At 43.1% G+C, this 14,177-nt stretch overlaps 1 protein-coding gene across 2 annotated transcripts in view; it reads right to left on the reverse strand.

The window, feature by feature from the left end:
- Positions 1-14,177, reverse strand: part of RGS7 (regulator of G protein signaling 7) — a 1,783,260-nt gene that overhangs the window by 276,610 nt on the left and 1,492,473 nt on the right. For both annotated transcript variants that reach the window (XM_069234688.1, XM_069234689.1), the window contains exons 11-12: positions 6,013-6,111; positions 5,012-5,073 (exon numbers count right to left, since the gene is read on the reverse strand). In XM_069234688.1, the coding sequence (XP_069090789.1) occupies positions 5,012-5,073; positions 6,013-6,111 (161 nt within the window). The remainder of the gene's footprint in view (positions 1-5,011; positions 5,074-6,012; positions 6,112-14,177) is intronic.

Below are 14,177 nucleotides of genomic sequence, written 5' to 3' on the forward strand. Positions count from 1 at the left end.
CGATGGTCATGCCACAGAAGCCCAGGAGGAAGCAAGCCATGGAAACTTGAAAGAACTCTACAACATAGCGAGAAAGCTCTCTGGCATATACAGTAAACCAGAAAGACCTGTTAAGGACAAAGCAGGGAGGACAATCATGAGTCATGAAAACCAACAAAGAAGATGGGTGGAGCATTTTGAAGAACTGCTGAACCAGCCTGTGCCACAGTCTCCACCAGACATACAGCCAGCTGATAAGGACTTGTCAATCGACCAACCAAGAAAGAAATACAACAAGCCATCAAACATCTGAAAATTAAGAAGGCAACAGGACCTGACAACACTCCCGCAGAGGCACTGAAGGCAGACATTCAAATTTCAGTAGACATGCTCAACCCCATGTTTGGAAGGAACTGGGAAGCGGAAAAGGTGCCATCAGACTGGAAAAGATTCCCAAGAATGGTGTTCGAATTAACCTACAAATTGTTTAGTGCAATCGATCTTGCTCAATTGAATGGTCAACCTCTTGCCATTCTTACCATTGATGCAGCTAAAGCGTTTGATTGAGTTAGTTTGCCCTTTTTATTGAGAGTAATGGAGAAAATGGTTGTGGAGATACTTTTATTAAAGCAATTGAGGCTTTGTATAAGGCACCCGGTAGCTATGATACTAGTAAACGGTAACCTAAAGATACAGGTTAAAATTGAGAGAGGCACCAGACAGGGCTTTCCTCTCTCCTCTCTGTTATTCAGTCTACACATGGAACCAATGCTGATTAAGATCAAGTCTCACTTAAACATAACATCGTTCTGCTTTAGAGGGTGGGAGAAAAAAGTGTCACTATATGCCGATCACCTCATTATATATACCAGTGATTTAATAGGTTCACTCCCAAACATCTGGAATGTTTTGGAAGAGTTTGGCAGGGTGTCCAGGTACCTGGTCAACCAATAGAAGACAGAGATAATGGGCTGAAATATCCTCTATAGCTCTCCGCTGATTAAAAAAGAGATTAGATATCTGGGGGTCAGGTCACTGCAGACTTAGAGGCGACGGCTTGGGTGAATTTTAATAAAGTATGGTTATCAACAAAGAAGTTAATAAGAACTTGGGCTGCCCTCCCTTTGTCTCTGGTAGGCAGATCTAACATATTAAAAATGCTTATTCTACCAAAATTCACCTTTTTATTCAATACCGTCCAATTAGAATTTAAGGTAATATGGTTTAGAAGGTTGCTGGGGGATTTGACTTCTTTTGTTTGGGCATCTAAGGGAGTTTGAGTTGCCTGGAGGAAGTTGTCCAGAAAGAAAAATCAGGGGGGAATAATCTCTTGGGACTTGCATAAATATTATAAGGTGTTTCAGTTAAAAAATATAAGGAGGTTATTGAAGGATCAACTTAGCTATGCCCTATACCATAAAGTTATGATTGATGGTATTCTAGAGACTGGTGATCACTTTTTATATAAGCATGGCCATGAAAAGTACTTTAAGAAAGTAAGGTTAAAGTGCCTTAGTGCAGCATGTAAGATATGGTTCCAGACATAACAAGAGTTAGGTATCCCGTATTATAGCACCTTGGCGCCGATATGGGATTCACCGGGCACCCCTGAATGCCTTCAGGACAAATTATCTCTTCCACTGCAAGGTAAAGGGGTGGTTAAATGAAGGCAACAGAAAATGAGTTGATATCATGGGGTATGTTTACGGAATTAACAGGAAACATGGTTTCTAAGTTAACATATTATCAACTGTCGAATACGGCAAGTTCCCTCCCCAGAGTAGAGCAAAAAGATAGTAATTGGGAAGAGAAATTATGCGGCAATCAGGTCCATTGTAAGGAAGTCGCACTTTGGTACTGGATGTTAATGGAGGCGAGTGAAGTCTCCTGTGTATTGCCAGCTAAGAAATGGAGTAAAGAGATAACTTCGCTGGACATCGGCAATCTCTGGCAAGTATCTTTTGCTACACTTCAGGCTACAGTTAAATCTGCTGCATTAAAAAAGAACCATCGTTTTACCTTGCACAGGGTATATTGATCACCAGAGAAGATAACTGCCCTGGGGAAGGGAAAGAAATGTTGCCCATGATGTCATAAAGAAAGGGCTGACAAAATCCACATGTTTTGGAGTTGTCGGAAGCTCAACCCTTTTTGGATGGATGTAGGGGAGTTCCTCAGAGGTGTGGTGAGTCCAGAAGTAAAGGTAACCCTTCTGTTAATAATATTTAGAATTAATTTGGAAGATGACTGGTCAGTAAACTTGGTTAAAAAGTAGAGACATATGGTATTCATGCTGATTCAATTAGCATGGCAAGAGCTATGTTTAAAATGGACTCTCCCCCAGATTCCAGATGTGCGTGACTGTATTACATTGGTTAATAAACTGTGTGATTTGGAGAAGAGTGGTCTTCAGAGCAGGAGAAATAAGTTCTGAGCACTATGGCAGGGTAGGAAAGTGCGAATTGGGACTGAGGTTGGTTGGCCAATAATAACAGAGAGTCCAATGATTATGTGCTTCGTCAAGGTCTCCTGGTCATAATGGCTTGGCGGACAAGGGTCGAGCCTGTCTCTTTGGAGTAGTGTCTCCTGGTAGAGCAGGCTCCAATCAACTGGCTGATGGATGGTGGCTCCAGGAGATGTCTCCTTCTCAGTGACGGTCTCACTTCTCGGTGCTTTAATCAGGCTGTGCGGTAGCCTTGTCAGATTTGCTATGGGGACCAAAAACAATTTTTAAAAAAGGACAGCAAGGAGAAGAGCTGGGATATAGTGGAATCCTTGGACGCAGTTCAACAACATGGACTTTGCAGATGACATGGTCCTACTCTCTTACACAATACAAAGGGGAAATACTGTTCCTATTGACAGAAGGAGCGAAATGCAAAATGCTGGATGAAATAAAATGGAAACCCTTCATTCAGGCGAGCAAAGGACGGTAGGTCAGTCGCCCTATCCACGCAGCAGACTTTTAGCAGCTGTGCGCTAAACTCTGTCTTGGACCAATGGGGCTTATATTACCGATCTAAAGGGTTGGGCAGTAATATTTGTTTTTCTTCATAAACATCAGATATCTTGAAGGGCAATATCTTAACTAATTATGAGATTTTAGGTATGGGGTAGGGTTGCACCCGCACATTTTTTAGGTCCTGAATAAGCACTGTGGATCCTCTCTTTGGGCATCAGGGTGTAAAGATTGTTGACCTGATTTCATTTACACTTTTAGGCTACTAGGGATACATTACATCCCCATAGCAGCCCTGACTATTTGCATGTTTTTTTTTATCCTGTCAAGAGAGCCATGACATTAAAAGACTTATTTGGCATCTCTTAGATGATTTTATCTTTATCTCTCAAGTGTACAAACACTATCACTCCAATCCACTCCCTTAGGATACAGTTAAACTTACTATTCTCATCATACAGCCTTACAAAAAAGTTCTCCACCAAAGTGATCCTTAGAAGGGCCCATAGGACATTGCATCAGCGGTCCTACAAAGAGCATGCCCTATAATGAAGCATGACATCCCTATGGGATGTGTGAGGGCAGGACAAAATAATCTATAGAATTCCCACCTTTGTTTTGTCCAACATTATGCTTCTTGCTTCTTCTGTCGATAGGAAGAGTACCTCCCCTTTGTAGCGAACTACTTTTTTCGGAACCCAGGTACTGGACCTCCATTGGCTCCTAATCCCACTCTCTTTTGTTGATTTGCCTACTCCCTCATACCCATCAGCAGATGCAAGAGAAGACTGAAAAAGTGGCAGCCACATCAGCACACTTGTCCTAAACATCAACAAGGGAAAAGCCAAGATCCTGAAGACTAACACGGCCAGCACAATTGCAGTCATTCTTGCAGGTGATGCACTGGAAGAGGTTGAGCCTTTACCTACGTTACCTACCTTAAATCCCATGCACCCCCCTTATGGGAAAATAAGGCATATATTATTATTAATATTTTGAGAAGTAAAATTTGCAGTTTAAACCTGCAACAGCCAGGGTACAAATCGTAGGCCAGCAGCCATGTTTGCACTTTCACTGTAGTGGATGGGACAGTGGGTACTGCAATCCACTAGTGACATTTCACTTACAGGCCATAGGTACACTTTCTACCATATACTACAGGTGTATAAGTAAGTTAACTATGCCAATTAAGGGTATGCCAATTTCACCATGTTGCAAGGGGGAGCACAGGCACTTTCTCACTGGTTAGCAGGTACATTTTCTACAGCCATCAAAAATGTAGGGTTCAATAAAAGGTGCACAATCTGGGGTGACCCTATAGAAAATCAAATTTCCTACACATATGTTAGAGGGTCGAGTAGAAATATTTTATTCCTGGTATGTCTCTGAGTTTGCCCTGGATTCCCTTCCCAGAAATGGTTGTGGCAATTCCTAATTCACCTCAAGATGAGTGAGGAGTGATATTTCTGTTTAGCTTCGGGTAGCCTGGCTGTGTTGACCCCTGGAAGCATGGAGACTATAGACTGCCATGCCACTAGGTGCATGACCCCACCCCTTCACCCTGAAAAATGCTGTTGAGCCAGGGTGAACTTTAGTGTTGGTTATTTGCTGGAGTCTCCATTGGTGTGTCTAATTATATGAATGCAGCATGCATACAGGTAATCGTCCACTTTCCACCAAACACTGTCACCAATCCAACATATCCATAAAACTAACAAGTGAGTTTTCATGCAGATGTGCACACTAATGTGCATGTACACACAAAATATGCACACGCAAACACACACACACTCACCCTTTGTGCTGATAACCAAAGTAACCATCTCCAGGTTGCATTTGAGAATACTATTCTAGAGAGCTACTTGTGTTGTAAATGTGGATCAAAAACGATAGATAAAGAAGCGAAAAAGGGTGATGCAGATGCGAACAGAATTAAAGTAATGGGTGTCATAAGACAGAGAGAAGCCAAGACAGTGACAAAGTTATACTCATCGTGTACAGTCTAGTACTGTAAAAACAAGCTCCGCATCTCTTCTGCGGGGAAAAAAGGGAATGACAAACAAAAATACATACCTTTCTGCAACTTTTGACATTTTTAATCTATGCCTGTCTAACTGCGCTTGCCAAAATGTTATCTGTAAAATAAGACAAGAAAGAAGCGGTTAGTCGTCCAGTTATTCCATTGCATTTTATACTGTATACAATTTATTTTAGGCCAAAGTGGGCTAAAAAAACAGTCTGTTTTTACTTTCCATCCTATCAGTCGCGAAGCATTTCCGTGCAAGTGCTTTAATTAATATCGTCTTGATTTCCTGATATAACACCCCGAAATACTCCCAATATGCTTTTTGGGTATATTAATCGAATTTAAACTTTGTCATAATTTTCAAATTGTTCACGTTACATTAGTGACATGGGCTATCTAAATGGATCTGAAATACTTTCCTTAATGATAGCTAAATAAAAGATGTAATCGATCTCAATGGATACATATCATTTTCATAAATGGATATTTAATATTGCTCATTTGTGAATTTAAGACTCAGGTAGGGAGTATCAGATATTGGAGGGAGGTGAGCTAACCCCAGCTGCACATGCTACAACCTCTGAACCCAGTCAATGTCAGTGTACTATACGTAGACTTGATTATAACTGTCGTGTTGTGACCCTAACCCTTGATTTAGCCATTCACATTTTTGGAACACTACCTTCATCATCCCTACAGTCTAGATATAGTTAAGATAAAATTCAGCCAATTAAAAATAGCCAAAGCAAACTTGAGGATTCAGAATATTTGGACTTATTTAGAGTTTTCTCTTCTGCCCTTGCAGAAGACTGACAGTCTTATTTAGAGATCTCCCAAGGCAGGCAGAAATCTCTCGGCCTTCCTACTCTAAATAGAGAAGGCGGACAGCAAGTCTGGCACCAGGACACTCTTCAATGTTTGTGGCAAAGTACCCTGTCTGCCGAACTCCAATAGACTGAAGTATGTTTAATGGAAACCACGTAATATCACTAACTCATGCACATAATAATGAATAGAGTCCTTTTTCCATGATTTAATTCGTACGAACCTGTTCATTCAGTTCGTCTTGCGTGGGCTCCTTTGCTTCCGGCACTGGTATGTGAGTTGGACTGTGACTTCGAATATCATTTTGTAATCCGTATACTGACTGCATAAAAAGAAAAAGAAGCTTAATGGAAACACGTTTCATTTAATTTCAAATAACCTTTTGTACCATCAGCATTTACCATAATATTTTGGAGTTCTGTAAAAACGTATTTTGGTGCATTGTAATATCTACAATTTATATTAGTATAGCTTGTTAGACTATTCCTGTTATTGTTTCTTATAATGAGATGTGTATGACCACAAAAGACTAAAGCCCATATTTATAGTTTTTTGCGCCACACGTGCGTCATTTTCTGACGCAAAAGCAGAGCAAACTTACAAAATATAATTGTATTTAGTATGTATGCGCCGCTTTTGCGTCAAAAAATGACGCAAATGCGGCGCTAAAAAAAGTATAAATGTGGGCCTAAGTGAGGGGGCAACAGCCAATTCCCAGGAGCACCACAGATATGGAGGCTGGTTTATTGGTACTTGGCTGTTGTCACCATTCTGTCTCAACACAGTGTATGTTGTATGTGGGGCCACTGTCTACACTGAACCATAACCATTCAATGTGTGGCCAGCAGCAGTGCATCACCTGCTGCTTCCCAGAAGTCCAATCATCAGGCAGGCCGGACCACAAGACCTTGGCTGAGGCTACTTGTCCTTTCCTGTCCTCAGGCTGCTTTGTCCAGGTTTAAGCATCGTCTTTGGGCTGAAGCAGTCATCTAGATACAATGTTTACTCAGAAATGCACTTCATTGACAGCAGTCATCTCTTGTCACTGCTGTAAATCAAATATTGAGTGTAGGAATCCAACAATAGTTTCCAAAAGGAGCTGTGCATCTTCGACTCTCCATTCTTTAACACATGGCTTTAGGAGCATTAGAGCACAAGAGGGGCTTAAGGCACAAACGTGCTGAAAAATTGGCCTCCTTAGGTTTAATAGAAGTAGGTGAAATATTGGTCCTTATAGATTGTGCAATTTCTGCTCAGATTGTCAGCTTGGATTACCTTTCCACTTAACCTCTGCTGATGAGGTGTCTTTGTACAACATGAGGTACTATCCCTGCCAATAAAAAGCTGCCTCTCTACTGTTCATGCCACCAACTTCAATTCTTGTCCATTCGGTATCTTTTTACTCACTTGATAGCATTCCTGCTTTATGCATCTTGCTGTAAGGATTACTGGATCTTCTCTAATTACCTGTTTTTTGGTAGTATTGCACCTAGCATCTGATGCCCTTGTAGCAAGGTTGGTGCTTTGTAGATAGATACATATTTTAGCCGTCCTCTTATCTAAATTCTCCACAAGTGGACTATATTTACATGTAACACAGACCATCAAGTTAGATCTTGGCCTCTTTCCAGATTTCGCTTATCTCCACTTATTCTCCTCCCAGACTCACAAAACCTCACATAGTGTTGCTCCAAATGTAAAAGTTAGTATATGACATAAACTGAAAGAATAAAACATAAACAATGAAAAATAAAACAGGGCCAGCAAGGTAAATTACACCCACCAACTAATTACACTTATAATTTGTGTGCCTATCTCTGAAACCTCCTCCCCAGGGCAGCTCCTCTCATCCTGATTGGCACCTGGCTGGCAAGAGGGACAAAGGAGAGGGTAGGCCATGATTTTAGCTACATCTGCCTGTGACAGGATAGGTCTCTTTGAAATTAATCTGGTTCCTGGGGGTTATCCAGATGGTCATCATGTCAAAGGAACAGGACATCTCCCCAAAACTTCAGCCTTTGTCACAGCTCTGGGAGCTAGTTCACACCTCATTAAAGGGGCTATTCAGCTGCTGGGTAATAGTTAGAAGCTCATGCAATGTTTCTCTAGTAATAGCACAATGTGGGTTGCTATGTCAGTGTGGGGGAGAGCACTACTCCCTCCACTGGACCATCTTTGGCATTGTGGTATGGGAGAGGCTCCTTATGTTATTCCTCTTCTCCATCGGTGACCATGGGCACGGTCATGTCCCCCCTGTCAAAATGGGGCTTCAGACGATGGTGGGGGTGTCTGTGGGTACCAAGGTCTACCAGGTAGTTGACCTCACCCATCTTCCCAAGTACTGTGTTTGTCCAAATCCATTTCTCCCGGAGGACCCTGGGAGCCACAGGCTCAACAGTACACACTTTTTATTCTGGGTGGTATTCCAACACAGTTGGTTTTTGGCCACACCTGGCAGACCGATTATTATTAGCCCTCTTCATGTACTCAGCTATGCGAGAGTGCAAGCATAGCCCATAGTCAACAATGTCCTGTTTGGATTCCTTGAGAGATTTCTCCCACCCTTCTTGGATCTTACCTGAGGGACATCTAATAGGGTGTCTATACAAAAGCTCAAAGGGGCTGAAGCCTACTCCCTTTTCTAATTCATCCTGTAGGGAAATTAGGACATTCAACTTCCTACAGAATTTCTCAAACAACCCCATAATCATACATACATCAGATTTTGTTGACTCTATCCACAAACCAATTGGTCTGGGGTGATAAGGGATTGTCACCCCACACTTACCCCACATTGTTTTCACATACACAGACATGGCATTTGTTTCCCTACGTGAGATTCCCCCTTTGGGAAACCCTACTCTGGTAAAGATATCATGCAGGCCCCAGCACCACAGGTGCTGTTACCATTTTCAGAGGTATGGATTTGGGTTACCAAATGGCATGGTCGACCACTACCAAGATTAACCTTTTCCTTGGAGCTGTTTTACTGTATAAAGGGCCTGACAATGTCAATTCCCTCCTTATCAAAAGACGTCCCCACCATAGGTACTGGGATCAGGATAGCCTTGGGTTGCCTGCCTGTTTTGCCACTGGCTTGACAAGTAGTGCATGAGTGGCAGAACTCCTACACCTTCTTAGACATCTGAGGCTAGTAAAGTTGGTTTACCAACCTGACCCAGGTTTTGTCTTGCTCAGAAATCTCAGCCAAGGGGCTATCATGGGCTAAGTTCAAGAGGAATGCCCAGTACTGCTGGAGGACCACAAATCTCCTGGTTGCTCCAGGTTTTGGGTCCCTAGCATCACCTAATAAAAAAAACACTTCCCAGTAGATCCTTTGGCTTTCTAGGGTATTCTTCTGCCCTTATACTTCAACCTGGTGCCAAAGTCCTTCAAAGTTTGGGCATTGTCTCTGCGCTTGGCAGAATTCCGTCCTTGAGATTCCTCCTGCCCCATGCAACTCAGAGAGTTTGGAGAGGTCTCTTGGAGTAGGCTCTTCTATTTCACCTTTAGGATCCAGGTCCTTCCCTTGGGGGTCAGATTCCTTCTGGGCTGTGGAAACATTTGAGGCTGTTTCCCACATTGCATTCACTTCCCCTGGGCCACTGTTTCCGACTCCAGGCTCCTTTGACTTAACTGACAGACTGGCTGGGCCCTTGTGGCCACACACACCCACTCAGCCGGACCCATCATTTCTACATGATTCTACTTTTTCACTTTAATCCAGTGCTTTAAATGGGCCGGTACTCTCCGGTACTGAGTACCGGCACTTTTTTATTTTGAGAGCGAGAGTACCGGCACATCTCAAGAAAAACGTAATACTTTTAATTGGAGAGTACCGGCACTTTTCGGAAACAAGCAGGTACTCTGGCACAGAGTACCTGCACTTTAATTTTTACATTTCAAGCACTGCTTTCATCCAAGCATAGGTTTCAAGGTCATTTCCCAACAGGTACTCCACTGGAATGGCAAGGCTCACATCTACCTTATCCAGGCCGGTACCTCTCCACACTCAAAGGTGACCATTGCTATGGATGCAATGTCACCTCATTGTCAGCATTGACTACCCTACTGAGGACATCAGGGAGAATCTGCTCTAGGGAAACCAGGCAGTCCACCACTGCGGTTATGCTGACTCCTGTATCCCTTAGGACTTTTATCTGGGTCCCACTAATGATTGCCCAGCGCCTGTAATCCACAATACTGGAAGGTACGGCGGTCAAGCCTTGAGCATCCACTCCACCCACAGAGTCTAAGGTGGCTTTAGTTCAACACCTGGTTTCCCCTGGACAAACTTCTGTCCAGATTTCTCCACTTACAATCCCTTTGAACTGCCCAACTGTGAAATACGTCTTGGAACAGACTGAGTCTCCCTTTTTATGCCCTGGCTTGTGACTGTCCAGGCACACCCAAGCCTTCACAAGGTCGAAAGATTTCTTCCCCTTGTAAGCTGTCCACTTAGGCTTGGAAAAGGAATGTGACGCCTCCTGCCGAGCAAGCTTTTTGGGCCCTTGTGAGAACTCCTTCTGTTTGTCCTTGTTGCTCCCTTCTTTCCACTGAGGGGGACAAAACTCCCTTTCTTGGAATTAACCCCCTTGAACTTTTTAGACACACCAGTCAGCTGTCTTAGCAAGCTGGGGTGAGACAACTTGGAATCCACTAGATGCCGGTGTAACTGTCAATAACAATTACTCAAGAAGTCCTCCTTGATGATCAGATTATATATCTCATAATAAGTAGTGACTACACTACCTTTTACCCAGCCCTCTAGTGATTTTAGTGGGACTTCTACAAAGGCAGCTAGGACTTTTGTATGTTGTTGTGTGTGCCCCAGAACCTCTTCCATTACTCTTCAGTTGTGAGACCAAACCTCTGCACCAGGGTGTTAGAAATGGGGTCTCTAGTAGCCAGTCAGTTTAGAGCCTGTCCAAGTAGGGACCCTCACTCTAGTCAAGGTAAGGGAGATACACATCTAGGATAGCCCCTGCTCACCCCCTTGGTAGCTTGGCACAAGCAGGCAGGGTTATCTCAGAGGCAATGTTTAAAGTATTTGTACCAACACATTGTACCAACACACACAGTAACAAAGTGAAAACACCACAAAAGGACTGCACACCTCTTTAGAAAAATAGCCAATATTTATATAAATCAAACAAGACCAAAACAACACAAATCCAACATACACAAGCAAAGATTTGAATTTTTAAAAGAAAAAGAGTCTTAGTCAATAGAAATCAATTGATGCATTGTTTTAACACAAAGCACCTGGTATGCGTAAAAAATAAAGTCGCAAGGGCAAGCGTGAGTCGTAAAAGCAAACAATGCGTAGATTTCTTACTCGCAAGTGAGGCCGTGTGTCGATTCTTTCTCTGCCAGAGAAGTGATGCATGGATTCTTTCCTCGCCTCAGATCAGTTCGGTGATATTGTACGTTTTGATGCTCATGGACGATGTGTGAAAAATCCAGACGCACAGCAGCGATGAGTCCGAGCTGAGATGGCGATGCACTGATTTTACTGGCGATGTGTCAATTTTTCAGCAGCGGTACAGGCGCTGCATCGATTTTTCTGCTACTCGGCTCCAGTACATGGATTTTCACCTTGGGTTCACCAGCTTCTTCTTTCAAGGGCTGAGAGAATGGATGTGACCCCTCTTGGCAGGGTAGGGGCCTCAGCAAGAGAGCCCATGTGCAGGCAGATGAAGTCTTTGATGTCCCTGAGACTTCAGAACAGGGGGCAAGCTCAGTCCAAGCCTTGGAGGAACTTCACAAGCAGGTTTAGAGAAAGCAAAATCCAGTTATTTCCCTCTTCAGGCTGAAGCAGCAGCAGCAGGCCAGCACAGCAAAGCAACACGCAGAGTGGCACGTCCTCCTCAAGCATCAAAGCTCTTCTCCTTGGCAGAGGTTCCTCATGACCCAGAAGTAATCTAAAGTTATGGGGTCAGCAGTCCAATAATTATACTCATTTCTGCCTTTGAAGTAGGCAAACTTCAAAGGAAAGGGCAAAAGACCCTCCCTCTTCCTTGCCCTGCCCCAGACACACAGTAGGGGGTTGGAGTCTGTATTGTGTGAGGGCGGACATGGCTCTTTCATGTGCAGGTGTCAGTTCCTCCCTCCCACTCTAGCCCAGGAAGACTCATCAGGACACACCTTCGCTCCCTTAGTGTCCCTGTCTAGAGTGAATTCACAAACAGCCCAACTGTCAGACTGACCCAGACGTGTAATCAGCAGCCAAGCAGAGGCACAGAATGGTTAAGCAAAAAAAGTGGCATTTTCAAACGGACAATCTAAAAAACAACTTTACTAAAAGATGTTTTTTTTAATTGTGATTTCAGAGACCCCCAAACTCCAAATCTCTATCTGCTCCCAAAGCAAACTGCACTTAAAAGATATTTAAAGGCAATCCCCATGTTAACCTATGTGAGAGATAGACCTTACAATAGCGAAAAACAAATTTGGCAGTATTTCACTATCAGGTCATGTAAAACACAACAGTACATGTCCCACCTTTTAAATACACTGCACCCATCCCATGGGGCTAGCTAGGGCCTTCCTTAGGGGTGACTTACATATAGTTGAAGGGAAGGTTTGGGCCTGGAAAGTGAGTACACTTCCTAGGTCAAACTAGCAGTTTAACACTACACACACAGACACTGCAGTGGCAGGTCTGAGACATGTTTACAGGGCTACTGGTTGGTGGCAAAATCAGTGCTGCAGACCCACTAGTAGTATTTGATTTACAGGACCTGGGCACACATAGTGCACTTTGCTAGGGACTTACAAGTAAATCAAATATGGCAATCATGGATAAACCAATTACTAATACAATTTAGAAAGAGAGCATAAGCACTTTAGCACTGGTTAGCAGTGGTTAAAGTGCAGAGTCCTAGAGACAACAGAAACAGGTCAGAAAAAATAGGAGGAAGGGGGGAAAAGGTTTGGGGTGACCCTGCTAAAAGGTCTTGCTCCAACACAGGGCATCATTCAACTAAATGTAAGAGTCAGCTACAGCTAGCCCCTTCTTCTAGAGTCAGCAGTGTATCCCTCTCCAGTGTTGGCACTGACCCCCATAGTAAAGCTTCCCATTGCTGTTGACCCACCCTGTGCATTCTGAATGCTCTTTCATTGGAGGTAGACCATTTATCAATGTTGTCTCCACCACAAAGCTATACACAATATCCTTGGGCAAGTTAGGGGTGTGTGGCACCACTGTAGATACCTCGCCATTGCTGCCACCATCTTCTTCAGGCCTCATGAGCCCTAAATGTGTCTTCAAGGCCAGTCTCTTTTGTTCTAGTGCAAATTTCTTCTCCTCCAGTGCTGCGGCTGCCAGGTTGACCTGCTGCTCACTTGCTGATTGCTTGTCAGTGAGCTCCAACTGGTAGAAGGCCAGTTCAGAAGGTCTTATACTGGAAGAGTCTACTTCGCTCCCAGCCTAGGATGGTACAACAGATAATCCATTTTGGGACAGGTGTTGCCCTTCCCCTTTATCTCCTAGGGCTACATCCACTGCTTCACCCTCAAAGGGGATCTGTACTTGGTGGGATTCAACCTTGGCCTTGAGGGCCCTTTCTTAATCTCCCTTCTTTGAATTCTGGACAAGTTTTAATTCCCTTTGTCTGCATAGGGCCTCCATCTCCACCACTGTGAGAATTGTCAGGGTAGACAGATCCAACTCCATTTTCCCTTAGACTTTCAAAAGGTCCACAATTGCAGCCAAAATATTTTGGAAACATTTTAAAAGACCCAATCAGAGACCAGATACCAATTAAATATTAAAATCAAATTTTACTTTCAGTTAAATTTAGAGATTTTTAATTTCCAACTTGATAGCTGAGTGACACTTCTAAAAACAAGTTCAAGATCCTACCACTGAACCCCAATGTGAGAAAGTGGGTTATCAGTTGGGTGAGATGGTAGTCCACTACAAGTAATAATGTCACTGTTTTTGTTAGGTCCAATAAAGTTTTCAGTAACTTAAACCTGAGCTCAACCCCTGGTAGCTATGTCACAAAGCAGATAGGCATAATTTAAGAAACTGTGTAAAGCATTAGGAAGTTAAAAAAAACTGATTAAAAAGTTTCAAACATAATACAATAGAAATCTCATTTCAATTTATGAAAATAGTGAATAATTTAATGAATAGAATGACAAAGAGCAAAAATGCAATACAATGAACCAGAGATATGAATCTTTAAAGTTATAAATAAAAATAGTGGCAAAAAGAGCAACACACCAAACATGAGCATCTAGTCATGCTAGATCCGGACAAGGGTAAGGTATAAGGTCGACTGCGATGGAGCACCGACAGATACATAGGTCGTATTTGTCCCAATTGGAAAGCTATCTTCACACTGCAGAGAAGAGAGGGTCTTCAGCGGGGCACACATG

This window comes from Pleurodeles waltl, chromosome 5, assembly GCF_031143425.1.
Source record: "Pleurodeles waltl isolate 20211129_DDA chromosome 5, aPleWal1.hap1.20221129, whole genome shotgun sequence".
NCBI lineage: Eukaryota > Metazoa > Chordata > Amphibia > Caudata > Salamandridae > Pleurodeles > Pleurodeles waltl.